Below are 18532 nucleotides of genomic sequence, written 5' to 3' on the forward strand. Positions count from 1 at the left end.
TACAGGAAGTGGGGACTAGTCTTTGCCCATAGGAAGAGGGGGCGAGTGTTAGTCTATAGGAAGTGGGGGCGAGTCTTTGTCCATAGGAAGTGGGGGTAGATCTTTGTCTATATGAAGTGGGGTGGGGTCTTTGTCTTTCTAAAAGAAGGGTGAGGCGGGTCTTTGTCTATAGGAAGTGGGGGTGGGTCTTTGCCTATAGGAAGTGGGGGCAGGTCTTTGTCTATAGGAAGTGGGGACAGGTCTTTGTCTATAGGAAGTGGGGGTGGGTCTTTGTCTACAGGAAGTGGGGACATGTCTTTGTCTATAGGAAGTGGGGGTGGGTCTTTGTCTACAGGAAGTGGGGACAGGTCTTTGTCTATAGGAAGTGGGGGTGGGTCTTTGTCTACAGGAAGTGGGGACATGTCTTTGTCTATAGGAAGTGGGGGTGGGTCTTTGGCTATAAGAAGTGGGGGTGGGTCTTTGTCTACAGGAAGTGGGGGGTGGGTCTTTGTCTTTCTGCAGGAAGTGGGGACTTGTTATGCCATTGGCTCCTATTACAGGACCATGCTGATATCCGTGAGCTCTTTATCACCAGCCGTTCTGTCTCATGTTAGTAAAAGCAAACGGCAATGCAAGGGGCTGGAGGTTGTATACCAGGGGTAATGGGTCATATGTTATCCACCATGGGAAATGGGGCTAGGTCTTTTTCTTTCTACAGAAAGGGTGGTTGGTCTTTGTCTACAGGAAGTGGGATCAGGTCTTTGTCTTTCTACAGGAAGTGTGGACAGGTTTTTGTCTATAAGGAGTAAGTATGGGTCTTTGTGTACGGGAATGGGACCATTTCTTGGCTACAGGGATTAGGGGTGGGTCTTTGCATTTCTACTGGAAGTATGGGCAAGTCTTTTCTTTGTACTAGAAATTGGGTGGGGTCTTTGTCTACAGGAAATGGTGGGTATCTTTGTCTATAGGGAGTGAGGGTGGGACTTTGTCTTTCTACAAGCAGTGGGGGTGGGTCTTTGTCTATAGGGAGTGCGGGAAGGCCTTTCTCTTTCCGTAGAAATTGGGGGTGAGTCTTTGTCTAAAGGAAGTGGGCGTGGGTCTTGGTCTACAGGAAGTGAGGGTGGGTCTTGGTCTACAGGAAGTGCGGGTGGGCCTTGGTCTACAGGAAGTGGGAGTGGGCCTTGGTCTGCAGGAAGTAGGGGTGGGTCTCTGTCTACAGGAAGTGGGGATGGGTCTTGGTCTACAGGAAGTAGGGGTGGACCTTGGTCTACAGGAAATGGTGGTGGGCCTTGGTCTACAGGAAGTGGGGGTGGGTCATAGTCTTTCTAAACAAATATTTATGGTGGCTCTTTGGTCTGTATAGGAAATTGTGTTGGGTATTTGTCTCTGTGTAGGAATTGGGGGTGGGTCTTTGTCTACAGGAAGTGGGGGTGGGTCTTTGTCTTTCTGCAGGAAGTGGGGACTTGTTATGCCATTGGCTCCTATTACAGGACCATGCTGATATCCGTGAGCTCTTTATCACCAGCCGTTCTGTTTCATGTTAGTAAAAGCAAAGGGCAATGCAAGGGGCTGGAGGTTGTATACCAGGGGTAATGGGTCATATGTTATCCACCGTGGGAAATGGGGCTAGGTCTTTTACTTTCTACAGAAAGGGTGGTTGGTCTTTGTCTACAGGAAGTGGGATCAGGTCTTTGTCTTTCTGCAGGAAGTGTGGACAGGTTTTTGTCTATAAGGAGTAAGTGTGGGTCTTTGTGTACGGGAGTGGGACCGTTTCTTGGCTACAGGGAGTAGGGGTGGGTCTTTGCATTTCTACTGGAAGTATGGGCAAGTCTTTTCTTTGTACTAGAAATTGGTTGGGGTCTTTGTGTACAGGAAATGGTGGGTTTCTTTGTCTATAGGGAGTGGGGGTGGGACTTTGTCTTTCTACAAGAAGTGGGGGTGGGTCTTTGTCTATAGGGAGTGCGGAAAGGCCTTTCTCTTTCCGTAGAAATTGGGGGTGAGTCTTTGTCTACAGGAAGTGGGCGTGGGTCTTGGTCTACAGGAAGTGAGGGTGGGTCTTGGTCTACAGGAAGTGGGGGTGGGCCTTGGTCTACAGGAAGTGGGAATGGGCCTTGGTCTGCAGGAAGTGGGGGTGGGTCTCTGTCTACAGGAAGTGGGGATGGGTCTTGGTCTACAGGAAGTAGGGGTGGGCCTTGGTCTACAGGAAGTGATGGTGGGTCTTGGTCTACAGGAAGTGGGGGTGGACCTTGGTCTACAGGAAGTGGGAATGGGCCTTGGTCTGCAGGAAGTGGGGGTGGGTCTCTGTCTACAGGAAGTGGGGATGGGTCTTGGTGTACAGGAAGTGGGGGTGGGCCTTGGTCTACAGGAAATGGTGGGCCTTGGTCTACAGGAAGTGGGGGTGGGTCTCTGTCTACAGGAAGTGGGGATGGGTCTTGGTCTACAGGAAGTGGGGGTGGACCTTGGTCTACAGGAAGTGATGGTGGGCCTTGGTCTACAGGGAGGGGTGGTGGGCCTTGGTCTACAGGAAGTGGTGATGGGTCTTTGTCTATAGGAAGTGGGGGTGGGTCTTGGTCTACAGGAAGTGGGGGTGGACCTTGGTCTACAGGAAGTGGTGGTGGGCCTTGGTCTACAGGAAGTGGTGATGGGTCTTTGTCTACAGGAAGTGGTGATGGGTCTTTGTCTAAAGGAAGTGGGAGTGGGTCATAGTCTTTCTAAACAAATATTTATGGTGGCTGTTTGGTCTGTATAGGAAATTGTGTTGGGTATTTGCCTCTGTGCAGGAAATGGGGGAGGGTCTTTGTCTCTGCAGTGAGTGGGGTCCGGTCTTTGTCTCTGCAGGAGGTGTGGTGGGTCTTTTTTATCTACATGAAGTCATAGCCGGTGTATTTTATATGTAGGAAGGGGGACTTGGTCTCTACAAGATGCTGGGGCTTTTGTCTTCGCACATGGAGTGAGGGGTTGTCTTGATGTGTAGTAAGGGAGCGTAGATTTGTATAAATTTATATCATCTCAGGAAGTGTTGGTGGGGCCGGGTCTCGCTGTAGTAAGCAACCATTGGTTAATGACAGAAGCAATGGATACTGGGAAGTGAGAGAAAGGGAGCTCCAGTTCCATAGTACTGGCAGAATGCTGATGGAGAGCGACTTCCCGCTGATAAATAGGGGATAGCAAATTACAGAACATGACAATTTGGACTCTGTACAGTGTCCAAATCAGACTGTCCACGTACTGCGTGGTTCAATTGCTGCCATGCAATACTACATGTGTCCTGCAGTAGGTGCTGCAGGGGAAATGTCTGGCTAATCTGCCCTCCTTTGGCGATCACAGCTGATTGCTGGGGATTAGAGAAACTAGAGACTCGCTGTTATCAGCCCATCCTCAGGTTGGATTCTACATACAACCCCTTTAAGTCAGCGCTTGTTAGATGTAAACCATTTGATAATCGGAGAGTTTCGGTCACTCTTCGGTTCTCCCTCCTTCCTCTTTTGTCTCTGTCCTTTGCAGTAACACTTTGCTTCTACTTTATAATCCATTACCGTGTACATTTTTCTTTGCTTGTCTTGTGGAAGTTTATTACTCACTAATACGGCTAAGTGATGATGTTCTCCTACCTACATTCACCTCCTGGAAGGATCATCCATCTTCTACCTTGTTATATGCATGATTTGAAAAATAAATCACATTTTACTTCATTAAAGATAAACACTTAAGACAAATGTTTAATACTTCACAACCTCTAGTGCTGACATGTTAGTAGTAAAAATTGTGCTGCAGTCATTTAGCCAAAACTATACATATTACATGATGTATATAAAGAACATACCTAATGCAATACTACTCCCTACAAGAAGATAAAAAGAATATAAATACTATTACGGTATATTGTCTCGGTGTATAACTATAAAAATGCTACTCCAATGTACTATAATACTGCCCCTATGTACAGGAATATAACTACTATAATACTGCCCCCTATGTACAAGAATATAACTACTATAATACTGCCCCTATGTACAAAAATAAAACTACTATAATACTGCTCCTATGTACAAGAATATAACTACTATAATACTGCCCCCTATGTACAAGAATATAACTACTATAATACTGCCCCCTATGTACAAGAATATAACTACTATAATACTGCCCCTATGTACAAGAATATAACTACTATAATACTGCTCCTATGTACAAGAATATAACTACTATAATACTGCCCCTATGTACAAGAATATAACTACTATAATACTGCTCCTATGTACAAGAATATAACTACTATAATACTGCCCCTATGTACAAGAATATAACTACTATAATACTGCCCCCTATGTACAAGAATATAACTACTATAATACTGCCCCCTATGTACAAGAATATAACTACTATAATACTGCCCCCTATGTACAAGAATATAACTACTATAATACTGCCCCTATGTACAAGAATATAACTACTATAATACTGCTCCTATGTACAAGAATATAACTACTATAATACTGCCCCTATGTACAAGAATATAACTACTATAATACTGCCCCCTATGTACAAGAATATAACTACTATAATACTGCCCCCTATGTACAAGAATATAACTACTATAATACTGCCCCCTATGTACAAGAATATAACTACTATAATACTGCCCCTATGTACAAGAATATAACTACTATAATACTGCCCCTATGTACAAGAATATAACTACTATAATACTGCCCCCTATGTACAAGAATATAACTACTATAATACTGCTCCTATGTACAAGAATATAACTACTATCATACTGCCCCCTATATACAAGAATATAACTACTATAATACTGCTCCCTATGTACAAGAAATAACTACTATAATACTGCCCCTATATACAAGAATATAACTACTATAATACCGCCCCCTATGTACAAGAATATAACTACTATAATACTGCCCCTATGTACAAAAATAAAACTACTATAATACTGCTCCTATGTACAAGAATATAACTACTATAATACTGCCACCTATATACAAGAATATAACTACTATAATACTGCCACCTATGTACAAGAATATAACTACTATAATACTGCCACCTATGTACAAGAATATAACTACTATAATACTGCCCCTATGTACAAGAATATAACTACTATAATACTGCCCCCTATGTACAAGAATATAACTACTATAATACTGCCCCTATGTACAAGAATATAACTACTATAGTACTGATCCTATGTACAAGAATATAACTACTATAATACTGCCCCCTATGTACAAGAATATAACTACTATAATACTGCCCCTATGTACAAGAATATAACTACTATAATACTGTCCCCTATATACAAGAATATAACTACTATAATACTGCTCCTATGTACAAGAATATAACTGCTATAATACTGCTCCTATGTACAAGAATATAGCTACTATAATACTGCCACCTATGTACAAGAATATAACTACTATAATACTGCCCCTATGTACAAGAATATAACTACTATAATACTGCTCCCTATGTACAAGAATATAACTGCTATAATACTGCTCCTATGTACAAGAATATAACTGCTATAATACTGCTCCTATGTACAAGAATATAGCTACTATAATACTGCCACCTATGTACAAGAATATAACTACTATAATACTGCCCCTATGTACAAGAATATAACTACTATAATACTGCCCCTATGTACAAGAATATAACTACTATAACACTGCCCCTATGTACAAGAATATAACTACTATAATACTGCCCCCTATGTACAAGAACATTACTACTATAATACTGCCACCTATGTACAAGAATATAACTACCATAATACTGTCCCTATGTACAAGAATACAACTACTATAATACTGCTCCTATGTACAAGAATATAACTACTATAATACTGCCCCTATGTACAAGAATATAATTACTATAATACTGCCCCCTATGTACAAGATTATAACTACTATAATACTGCCCCCATGTACAAGAATATAACTACTATAATCCTGCCAATATATACAACAATATACCCATTATAATACTGCTCCAATGTAGCAGAATAGCTCCTCACACTTGCACTCTCCAGCAGGTAAATATTAGACCTTCTTCGGCTCTCACATTTTCTCCTCCGTCCCCGTTGCGCTTGCTTTCATGGCTCCCGCAGGGATTGTCACCCTCCTCTCGTCATTGTACAAGTTGAAGTTTAAATATAAAACAAGTAATCTAATAAAAGAATCAAATTAAGAGGCTTTGCACAGCTGTCCAATCCAAATACAATTTGCCCAAGCATATGTGTTCTGGTAATTGTGCTAACGCTGGAGGATTTCTTTTCCTTGTAAAGAGCAAATCTCAGAAGATTTTTGGGTCGTCAGCAGAGTTGCCACACTTCACATACACCATCGCCTATCAATAGCAAAGCACATTCTGCCTGTCAGCTATTGCAACTCACGGCCAGAACCAAAGTGTGTGACTGCTCTTTTCTAATATATTGCTATTCCTTACAGATCCCTTGAAAATTGTGGTGTCTTATAGATGAGCCTTCACTCAATAGTTGTCCATAGGGCAAGTGATGGGCACTCATGGGGGTGTGTGACATGTCTCTGTAGTCCTGTCTTTCTTGACCGGACTCCTTTTTTTTCAGGTCTCCAATAGGCACCTAGTGGATCTATTTTGTAGACCCTCTACCTGATTACTTTACAGTCAAGGGTCAATCTTAAAAGTATTGTTTGTTCTCCTACTTCTATGTACAAGCATGAAGCTCTTAGAATTATAGGGTCACACAGAGTTTATCACAAACTTCGCTGACTGTCATGGCGGCGTTGGCCGCTGTTCAAATTGTAGATTCTGACACTTCGTCAGATGGTTTCTTTGGTGACTGGGATCAACACATGCAGACTCGGGCGTCAACCTGCTGTTTGCTGATTCATAGGCAGGCTAGCAAGAGTTAATCTCTGCTGTCTGCTTGCTCCCTTGGTCACATGTTGTGAGGAGACCTATCACATCTACTCCCTCCCATTTATGCTGGGTGAAGCCTTCCACCCATGCCAGCTATGGCTTGCCTTTGTTTGTCTGTGAGGTGTGATGTCCAAGACTTACTGATGAAACTTGTGCTCGTTGCTTGAAGCAGTTGTGAAGTGTTCCCCTGTTGTTTTGTGCTTCCTTCCTGCTCTTGTTTTTCCTCCTGAATCTCTTATTGTGTTTAATTTTGTGTGTGTTCTGTGTGACAGAGTTTTGGTTTTCACTTGTATGTCTTTATCTGTGGGTTTCATCACACTCCTCTCCTGTCCCTCACTGGAAGGAGTCGGAGGGAGAATCAGATCAGGACTGGTCAGGGGCAGGAGGGAGACTCAGACCTCTACACCATTAGGAGTATCCCTGCGGTTAGGGATAGCATAGGGCCCCCTAGATAGAGGGACAACTTAGAAGCTTCCATTCGCTCCTATCCCATACTCATCGTGACATATATATTCTTATTGTGCGGCTACTCCTGGTGTAGACATTCTTACCGAGGACTTGTCACTTGCCATAAATACGTTTTTCCCATGGGATGTAATGTTGGGGGAGACCTCCAGGGGGTCTCTCTCAGGGTCTCAGAGGAGGAGTTCAAATCAGATCTGCACAGATGCATATGAATCAGAAAAAATGACCACACAGAGAGGTATCTCTATTTGGGAGAAGCACAGTTGTGTTCTTCAGCCCCTGTATTCAGAGCATAACATTTTATACTACGTTTTGGACAGTCTTTCCTGTACTGCAACATTCCATAGTAAGTTATTCAGGTGTGTCTGGGCGCGGACAAGAGTCTACTCAAGAATGTTACTTATTCATGAGTCTAACCGGTTTTCTGTGTATTTGCTCTTCTTGACCCTAGACATAGTTTGTTTATACATTCCTTCAACATGTCTGTCAGGTATATGTGGAAAAGCAATACACAAAGCATTCAGAATACAGATTAATCTTATAGTGTAATATCATACTGGACAAACACAATTCATAGCCTAGGCCTTCACAGTAATTGTTGGTGTTCTCCAGAATCCAGCGTTGTTTTTGTTTTGTTCCTGCTCCTCTCCATTCCTGTATTCCCTGAATATACATGTAGTCTTTTTAGCCAACTGGGCATGGTCATGAAGAAGACATTCATGTAGATGAGTTGACGACAACGCCCTTTTGGCTAACAAGACCAGATTTATATACAAGAAAGAACTAGACATATCTCAGGAACGGGAGAGGCACTGGAACAAAAGAAAAATCATGCCGGATTCAGGAGAACAGCAGCATTCACACCAGGTAATCACTTTACACATTTCTTTACTCTTTTAGATCAATTTTATCCATGATATAAAAAAAATCCACACTTAGGTGGCAATAGAGCTTTTTGTTCGTGGAGGGTTTCAGTTTGGCACCCAAACCTTGTGTGTGGACAGGGAAATTGCTGGAGTGTGGACAGTAGCCATTGCGGACTTCAGAAGATAAAAGTGACAAAAGACGTGACTAATGAGATCCTTGTTGGCAGATGACAGTGAAATATTGAATCCGATACACCCAGAAGATTTTCATGACGTTGATGAATTATTTTTGCAAGAACATATGAGTTGCGAACTCTTCCATCAACCTGCCATGTCCATCGTCAACCGAGGTGTAACATCAAGTACTTCATCAATGACGTTCAGACCCCTGAGATTACCATTATGAAGTCAACACCTATAAAATACATCATTACATTTAATGATAGCAATTTGATGAGATGTCATTTGAGAGTCACAATGGCACTCAGTTATGGCTACCAACTGTTGGTCACTGCAACGTTTACATACAAGGACAGGTCTTGAGATTAGATTTGCTCTGCTAAACCAGAGCTATACTGGTCTGACTTGGCCCAAAGTCATTGCTAAACCAGCCTGGGCAGACACACTGGGCTCGTTGGGACCATGGTCACCTGAGTAGACAATTTCTTTGAATACTAAAGCTGGGTTCACACATAGCGACAGCGACAACGACGTCGCTGTTACGTCACCATTTTCTGTGACGTTACAGCGACCTTGTATATCGCTGTTATGATCGCTGCTTAGCTGTCAAACATGGCAGACGCAGCAGCGATCATAACGACACGTGTCGCTGTGCTACATGTGCAGAGAGCAGGGATCCGCGCATACTGCTTAGCGCTGGCTCCCTGCACTCCTAGCTACAGTACACATCGGGTTAATTACCCGATGTGTACTGCAGCTACATGTGCAGAGAGCAGGGAGCCGTGCACACTGCTTAGCGCTGGCTCCCTGCTCTCCTAGCTACAGTACACATCGGGTTAATTACCCGATGTGTACTGCAGCTACATGTGCAGTGAGAGCGGCAGACGCTGGTAATGAAGGTAAATATCGGGTAACCAGGGAAAGGTCTTCCCTTGGTTACCCGATGTTTACCCTGGTTACAGCGTACCGCAGATGCCGGATCCTGCTCCCTGCTCGCTTCATTTCGTCGCTCTCTCTCTGTCACACACAGCTATGTGTGCGCTTCACAGCGGGAGAGCGACGACCAAAAAATGAAGCTGGACATTCAGCAACGACCGGCGACCTCACAGCAGGGGCCAGGTCGTTGCTGGATGTCACACACAGCGACGGGACGTCGCTGCAACGTCACAGAAAATGGTGACGTAGCAGCGACGTCGTGGTCGCTGTTTGTGACACCATCCTAAGGCATGGGTTGAGAAGGCAAAAATCATTAAAGCGGTATTCCCATCTCCAAAAATTCTATCCCAATCGGTCCTTGGTCGCCTCCCTCTGTTTTCCGCAGGCTCCGGTGGTGAGCCCGCGGTAATCCCCACACATCTCTGCAGATCTGATCAGCAGGGATGTGTGGACGATAATCGCAGGTGGATCGGAGATCCACACACGCTTGTTAACAAAATAGATCGCAGTTTCAAATACTGAAAGTGCAATTTATATGGCCGAGGCGGCTCCCGCGCTGTTCCCTGCCGCCATCAGCGGCCCGTGATTTGATCGCGGAGCACATTGATGTTGCCATTGTTACGCAAGGTCAGCTGATGACCTTTCACCCTGTCATAACTCACTTTCTGTGAGAGCTGACAGAGCATCGGCACTCACAGAAGATCACCATTTCTGCTGATCAGAGCAATGCTGCTCTGATCAGCAGAAATGCATAAGTGATCGGACTGTGCAGGTGTGACGCCCCTGACTCTATCAGGGTGTCAGAGGGAACTGCACCCCTGTCTCTCATGGTGCAGAACTCACCCTCCTTGGTTCTGGGTTCCTACACACAGGTATTGCTTCCATCAGCACTCAAATCCTAACCACACTTCACACCACACCCTGTCAGGCACATCAGTGGGTGGTCTAGCTGGAATAGGGCCCCCCACCTAGGGGTCCGGCAGACTGGTGAGAGGGAGGAAGTCAGTTGCCCTCATAGAGTGAGGAGGCGGGGGAGTTGGAGCTCCCTGGGAGACTTTGGTTAGGTTGCAGACGGTGGTCTGGGACCAGAGGAGTCTGAGACCTGGTCACAGGTTATTGGGAGAGGGTGCCCAGACTTAGTTTTGGAGAACGGTCGGCACTAGAAGTCCATTAACCGGACCGGTACCGAGCACGGCAGGGTACAGGACCCTAGATCAGGGAGTAGCTTCACGCAACCTGATAATTCACCTGTGGAGGATAGTCTCTTTATGAACTTTCCCCAAGAGCTCAGAGATCGAAGGCACCAACACAACAAGGGCGATAGGGCCTTCCAGCTTATGCAGCCCACTGAAATCCCAAGTGTCAGCCATCGAGAGCACAGCTCCTCTATTTAAATATAGGGAGTGGGAACCTCACAGCTTCAGGCCGAAGGGTCACTCAGGAACATCTACCCAATTGTGCATGGAGGTAGGCTCCGGACCACTAAGCAATACCAGCAGGAATGGACACCCGGACGAGCTTCCCCGAGTGGCAGCGGCACCCAGAGACTTGGTCTACTCCTGTGTCAGAGTCTGCTTATTGGCCGCACTAACAACTGCACCGCCTGAGTGAGTATACTTGCCTCCCCGGGTCCTGACCTGCCCAAATCACCTCCACCATACCGTTGCACCTCCCTCCGGAGCCCTGGGGCCTTCCCTACCCGTGGAGGGATCACCATCTAGCTGCCCCGCTATCATTTTTGGTGGATTTCCTGATGAATGAGAGGGGTTATCTCCGAAACGCGTAGAATAAACCACCCTGCATTGCTCTTATTTGGAATTAACTCTTTATTGGCACAGCAGCGCGGACGTTTTTCCACTTTTTATCCTTGTTTTTTTAACTATAGCTTTAGCGATCCCATGTGCTGTTATGATCCAGATGCTGGTGAACTACTGAGTACTGTTTGTTATGTTGTGGGAATTCTCTTGTCTATTTATTCCCTCCCTGCTCATTATTTCCTCCTTATCACGTATTGGTTAATACCTCTGTGGGTTTCTCCTTTCAACCCTTTTTACGTAGAAAAGTCTGATTGTTTCCGGTATAACAGTAGGAGACCTCATATTTTCTTGTGCGGTCTCTGCTCCTTAAGGTCAAGCCAGGTGAGGCTTATATACTGCCTCCTGCCATGTTGGGTACGTTGTGTCTAGAAATGACCATCATGACGTGCACTCAGCTTGTGCATTACTAGGGGGACGGAAACAAGCCAATCCTAGAATTATCTAATAGGATCAGGAGAACCAAAAATTGAGTATATTGATATGTAATGAGCCTAATCCTGTTGAGTCCTCCAAACCAGGGGTATGAAGATTGCTGGGGCACCGCCATGCTGTATTGGTGGAGGGAGATTCCATTTTTTTGTGTCTGACCCATTTCTAAGCAAGGTTTGTCTGTCTTAGACCTATAAATATCTTCTTAATTATTGTTTTTGAGACTGAGGATGATCCGCTCATAACCAGAAGACTGTAATTACATTTTTTTCTCATTCCCCACGATGACCCCACAATGTTTCTTTAGACGTGGGAAGAAAAATCCATCATGCCTTAATGAGACAACGTTCTTGGCTTTATACTTCACATATAAACTACATTGCTCGAAGCAATTAGGAGGATTATAATAAAGGAAAAGCCGAGATTACATCTACGGTTTGTTGTTTTAAGGGCTTACCGTCTGATGTGATGTTCGGATCATTAACCTTATATGTAAAAAATGAATACTGTGCTCGATAACATTTCGGTGAGAAGGCAGGGGTCCGAGATCTGTAACCACACAGATGGGCTAGAAAGGGCTTTTGGTCTTCACTTTATGGAGAAAGATGGCCAAGACTATTTTCTTTGGTGACATCCAATCTCACAAGACCCCATGCCTGGCTGACGGGATTAATGGGTGGAGAATTCACCACCTGTGGATAAAATGGAGCGTTTATGACCACTGCTTGGCAAGTCAAGGTTGCCGGAGGCATAGTTGACATCCTTGTGTGGACACCTGCCTTCTGAATCATTGGTTTGCCCGCAGGGGGCTTTATATCTCCTTCTCCCAGTTCTCAACTCATCACTCAGTCAAGAGATTACCATTACTAATTGTGTATGAGGATCTCTGGGTCTTCACATAACGTTAGAAACTTCTACTCATAGCTTTCTTTTTTCCTATTATTAATATCAACCTTGTTTTACTTCTAGGTCATCAGTGAATTTGAAGCCGCCCCGGATTCCTTTTTCTATCGGATACCAAACCTCAGCCGGAACAGACAATACAGCGTCTGGGTGGTGGCCGTGACCGCGGCCGGCAGAGGCAACAGCAGCGACATCATTACTGTTGAACCAACCGCTAAAGGTAATAATTTTGTCATTTGGTTTCTCTTTAGCAAGAACGCAAAAAGAATAAGAGTTGTGGAATAATTTGGGGTGTAGAAAAGTAACAGACGATCCTTCAAGGCGTTTCCTTGGATGAGCCATGGTCCCTCTCACATTATTCATACTTAAGGCCCCGTTCCACGCAACGATGTATCTAACAATATATCGCTGGGGTCACGGATTCCGTGACGCACATCCGACATCGTTAGCGACGTTGTTGCGTGTGACACCGACGAGCGTCCGTTAACGATGGAAAATACTCACCAAATCGTCCATCGTTGACACGTCGTTCATTTTCAAAAAATCGTTGGTTGTTGAGGACGCAGGTTGTTCGCCGTTCCCGAGGCAGCACACATCGCTATGTGTGACACCTCGGGAACGACGAACTACAGCGTACCTGTGTCCTCAACGAGCACCGAGGCTGCTCTCCGCCCCTCCTCTTCTATTGGCGGCCCGCTCTGAGACGTCGCTGTGACGCCGAACGAACCTCCCCCTTTCAGGGGAGGTTGTTCACCACCCACAGCGACGTCGTTAGGGAGGGCTGTACGTGTGACACTGATAAGCGAGATTGTGCGCCACGGGCAGCGATTTGCCCGAGACACACAAATGACGGGGCGGGTCCCATCGCTAGCGATGTCATTTCGTGTAAAGCCCCCTTTAGGTTGAGTTTATGTCACGCAAGCTACAGGGAAGTACCAAGCGAAGGGAAAGGAAACCCTACGTGTAAAGAAGGGGAATGTGGTGACCCCTGACCGAACCTACTGCTGGTCCCTGGGGTCCCTCACCACCCTAGATAGGTTCCACACCTATGCGCCAAGCCAGATACCTGACCCTAGGTATCTCTAGTGCTGGACCCTAAATAGGGAATGGATGGGATGAGCTCTTCGTCTTATCTTATCTACAGATGACTCAAGTAGAAGTTCAGCAAAGTTTTCAGCAACTATACAACAGAGGAGTACAAGCCATCTGCTTGCAACCAAGGCTTCAATGAACTGAATAATATCACCAGCACCCATCCTAAGGAAGGAAGGGGTATGCAGTCATGGCCAAAAGTTTTGAGAATGCTACAAATATTAATTTTTACAAAGTCTACTGCTTAAGTTTTTCTAATGGCAATTTGCATATACTCCAGAATGTCATAAAGAGTGATCAGCTTAACAGCAATTACTTGCAAAGTCAATATTGGCTAAGAAAATGAACTTCAACCCCCAAAACACATTTCAACATCATTGCATTCCTGCCTTAAAAGCAGCAGCTAACATTGTTTTAGTGATTGTTCCATTAACACAGGTGTGGGTGTTGATGAGGACAGGGCTGGCGATCAATCAGTCATGATTAAGTAAGATTAAGTAAGAATGACACCACTGGCCACTTTAAAAGGAGGCTGGTGCTTGGTATCATTGTTTCTCTTCAGTTAACCATGGTTATCTCTAAAGAAACACGTGCAGCCATCATTGCTCTGCACAAAAATGGCCTAACAGGGAAGAGTATCGCAGCTACAAAGATTGCACCTCAGTCAACAATCTATCGTATCATCAAGAACTTCAAGGAGAGAGCTTCCATTGTTGCCAAAAAGGCTCCAGGGCGCCCAAGAAGGACCAGCAAACGCCAGGACCGTAACTTAAAACTGTTTCAGCTGCGGGATGGGACTACCAGCAGTGCCGAGCTAGCTCAGCAATGGCAGCAGGCTGGTGTGAGTGCTTCTGCACGCACTGTGAGGCGGAGACTGCTTGAGCAAGGCCTGGTTTCAAGGAGGGCAGCAAAGAAGCCACTTCTCTCCAGAAAAAACATCAGGGACCGACTGATATTCTGCAAAAGGTACTTTGAGTGGACTGCTGAGGACTGGGGTAAAGTCATTTTCTCAGATGAATCCCCTTTTCGATTGTTTGGGACATCTGCAAAACAGCTTATTAGGAGAAGAAGAGGTGAGTGCTATCACCAGTCTTGTCTCATGCCAACTGTTAAGCATCCTGAAACCATTCATGTGCGGGGTTACTTCTCAGCCAAGGGAATCGCACCACTCACAGTCTTGCCTAAAAACACAGCCATGAATAAAGAATTGTACCAGAATGTCCTCCAAGAGCAACTTCTCCCAACTGTCCAAGAGCAGTTTGGCGCCCAACAATGCCTTTTCCAGCATGATGGAGCACCTTGCCATAAAGCAAAGGTGATCACTAAATGGCTCATGGAACAAAACATAGAGATTTTGGGTCCATGGCCTGGAAACTCCCCAGATCTTAATCCCATTGAGAACTTGTGGGCAATCATCAAGAGACGGGTGGACAAACAAGAACCAACAAATTCTGGCAAAATGCAAGCATTGCTTATGCAAGAATGGACAGCTATCAGTCAGGATTTGGTCCAGAAGGTGATTGAGAGCATGCCCGGGAGAATTGCAGAGGCCCTGAAGAAGAAGGGTCAACACTGCAAATATTGACTTGCTGCATTAACTCATTCTAACTGTCAATAGAACCTCTTGGTCTCATAATATGATTGCAATTATATTTCTGTATGTGATGTCAACATCAGACAAACACAATGAAAAACCAGAGGGCAACAGATCATGTGAAAATATCATTTTGGTGTCATTCTCAAAACTTTTGGCCATGACTGTATAAGCACAGAGACTGCTGATGATCAGCAGCTGGGTTGAAGTAAAGCTCCTGCTGGGTCCAAAAGGAGAAAGATGAATCCATCAGGAAAGCTACCTATACCAATGAATACTGATAGAAGGAACAATGGAAAGTTAGGGAGCATTCTGCACAGCCAGATGCCGTGACCTTCTATGGCCAGAAACCACATGACTGTATAGGGGGCTTTAGACGCAACGACATCGCTAACGAGATGTCGTTGGGGTCACAGAATTTGTGACGCACATCCGGCCTCGTTAGCGACGTCGTTGCGTATGAAACGTACGAGCGACCGCTACAAATATCGTTGCTTGTTTAGGACGCAGGTTGTTTGTCATTCCTGAGGCAGCACACATCGCTACGTGTGACACCCCGGGAACGAGGAACAACACCGTACCTGCGTCCTCCGGCAATGAGGTGGGCGTCACTTTCTTTCGGCTGCTCTCCGCCCCTCCGCTTCTATTGGACGACTACCGTGTGATGTTGCTGTGACGCTGCACAAACCGTCCCCTTAGAAAGGAGGCGGTTCGCCGGCCACTGCAACGTTGCTAGGCAGGTAAGTCCGTGTGACGCGTCCTAGCGATGTTGTGCGCCACGGGCAACGATTTGCCTGTGACGCACAACCGATGGGGGCGGGTACTTTCACCAGCGACATCGCTAGCGATGTCGCTGCGTGTAAAACAGCCTTTAGGCATCTGTGACACATCTTTGATAGTTTCTGGCAGTGGTTGTGTGCAGAGTGTCAGCTACTCTAATGGGCATAACTAATAAGATGGCAATCAGGGTAGGTGATAGCTACTACTGGAGACACTCAGGTGAGGAGCAAAATCAGATTTGGGAACACGGACTCAGGTCACTGGGAAACCAGGAGAAGGAGGCTGGGATTAAATAGATGAGGGCCTTGTGCTAGTTTTGACAAGACATCCCCCCCTCCCCAAATTTACAGGTCACCCCCTTGGCTATTGATCACTTATTGCTTTCATGTGTACTGATATCTGTTAATCCAGGTAACATTTTGATATTGCCTCTTGAAATGCGTCATCTGAAAGGAACTGTTCCTAGTGGGAGTGTGGTTTTGAAGGTAGGGGAATGGCCCGTCCTTGATGAGCCTGTACCAGCGCACGCTGCAGTCTTCGTGTCAAAGATGGCTTCACTCATCAGATTTACCCGTGTGACCACTCTTTCTCTGCTATCTCGCGCTGGATCCTCTTTTGTACAAGTGCTAATCCGAAGATATTCAACACATATCGGAATATCCTGTTTTGGCGCATGCGCTCGACACATTTACTGTTTAGCTCTTACATACAAGACCACACAGCCAGAAAGCTGTCATGGCGCTTTTTTCCTAAATCCGTATTTTTTTTTTTCGTACCTCTTCGTTCCTGATATCTTTTAGGCCCCTTTCACACGTCAGTGATTCTGGGACGTTTGTGCTTTTTTTATATGTACCAGAATCACTGACATACGCAGACCCATTATAATGAATGGGTCTGCTCACATGTCAGTGATTTTTCACTGCACGTGTCTCCGTGCGGCGTACCCGCGTGTGCGTGATTGCCGCACGGAGACATGTCCATTTTTTTCTGGCATCACTGATGTCCCACGGACCACGCAGTGGTGAGGTCCGTGAAACACGTGCCAGAAAAAAAACGTGCTTTTAAAATAAAAATCATTTTTACTCACCCGGCGTCCAGCGATGTCCTCTGCAGCCCGTTCTGCCGGCTGCTTCTGAGCCGGCTCATTACTGTCGCGCATATTCATGATGCACGACACAGCTGACCCGGAAGCAGCTGCTGCGGGGGTCAGCGCCGGCCGGATGCTGCACCGCGGGAGCGATCAGCACCATGGACAGCGGGAGCGCGCACAGGTGAGTTAATCTCTAAGTGCAATCACGGGCCACGGAGAACGGAGCCCGGATTGCACTTAGACAACCCACGTGTGCCGTGAATCACGGCACACGGAGGGACATGCGTGTGTTTTACACGCCAGTGAAAAACGTCAGTGTTTTTCACTGGCGTGTGAAACGGGCCTTAGTCTAGTATTTTTAGCCAACAGGGTGTGGTCCCCGAGGAGGATGACGACCACTTGCCTGGCAAAACTAGGCATATCAGCAATGGAGAGGCTTTAGGAGAACCCATTCTCTTTCTGTCCCCTTCTTTGTTTGATCCTTCCTTTAGATGATCACATGATATATTTCTGTGGACCGACCATGTCGCTGTTTTGGGGTCGATCTGTCCAATACAAAAACCTCACAAAGCTTTCACATGGAGGTTACATGATAACCGGCTTAGCGGTGTTCTCTCTATGACGGAGGTTGAGTCGGTGATTTCCTCAAGTGCTCTAAACCACGTTCTTCAGTGCGTCCTCAGAGGCATTTTTTTATCTCTTTTATGGTTACACGGCTTAAAAAAGAAGAAAGCTCGCCCAGAGTAATGTAAAGCCACAGGCCACGGAGAGGTCTTATCTCTGACCCTTCAGGGATTTTGGTTATCATATGTGAAATTCTCAGTATTCTTGATCCGAGATCTCCGAGGGCAAGAGAGAGATTGCTGATAGGTTTCTTCGAATATGGCTCACTACATCTTTACATCCGAGACTTCAATCCCATATTCCCTTCATTCACTCGCCATCAAAGGGAAAGGCTAACGCTCCCTCTGCCGTCATGACAGAATTCTTCCAGTCCTTTAAGTCACTATATAACATTACTGCTTCTGGGCTCCCATTGGACTCCTCACAGCAGAGTGATATCATTAAAGGCTATTTATCCCGGTTCGCCCCCAACTTCCATTGAAAGCTGAAAACGAGATTCTCGAACAAAAAAATAGATTATCTAAAAGTAGAGAAAAATCTGGGTCTTGATGAATTCTTCAAGTCCTAAATACCGTAAGCTCCCTTATACCTCTCTTACTAAAAGTCTTTCAGGTTACATCGGAGGGTTGTACATTCTCTCAGCAAGCCTTGTTAGCCCGGATTTCTTTGATCCTGATGCCAGAGAAGGACAGCACTCTCCGCGGTAGTTATATGCCAATTTCCCTTGTAAGTGTATACATCAAGAGCCTTGCTGAAATCCTTGCCTTATATATCCAACAAACAACTCAGGTGAGCGTTAATGGCACCTTTTAAACACATTCAACATCAATAGCGGGGCTCATAA

General features: G+C 45.5%; 1 protein-coding gene across 3 annotated transcripts in view; it reads left to right on the plus strand.

The window, feature by feature from the left end:
• The window catches only part of DSCAM (DS cell adhesion molecule), a 656562-nt gene that overhangs the window by 451001 nt on the left and 187029 nt on the right, over positions 1 to 18532 (plus strand). For all 3 annotated transcript variants that reach the window (XM_075334961.1, XM_075334962.1, XM_075334963.1), the window contains exon 21: positions 12575 to 12728. In XM_075334961.1, coding sequence (XP_075191076.1) covers positions 12575 to 12728 — 154 coding nt within the window. The remainder of the gene's footprint in view (positions 1 to 12574; positions 12729 to 18532) is intronic.

The sequence above is a fragment of the Anomaloglossus baeobatrachus genome, chromosome 2 (genome assembly GCF_048569485.1).
Source record: "Anomaloglossus baeobatrachus isolate aAnoBae1 chromosome 2, aAnoBae1.hap1, whole genome shotgun sequence".
Lineage (NCBI taxonomy): Eukaryota > Metazoa > Chordata > Amphibia > Anura > Aromobatidae > Anomaloglossus > Anomaloglossus baeobatrachus.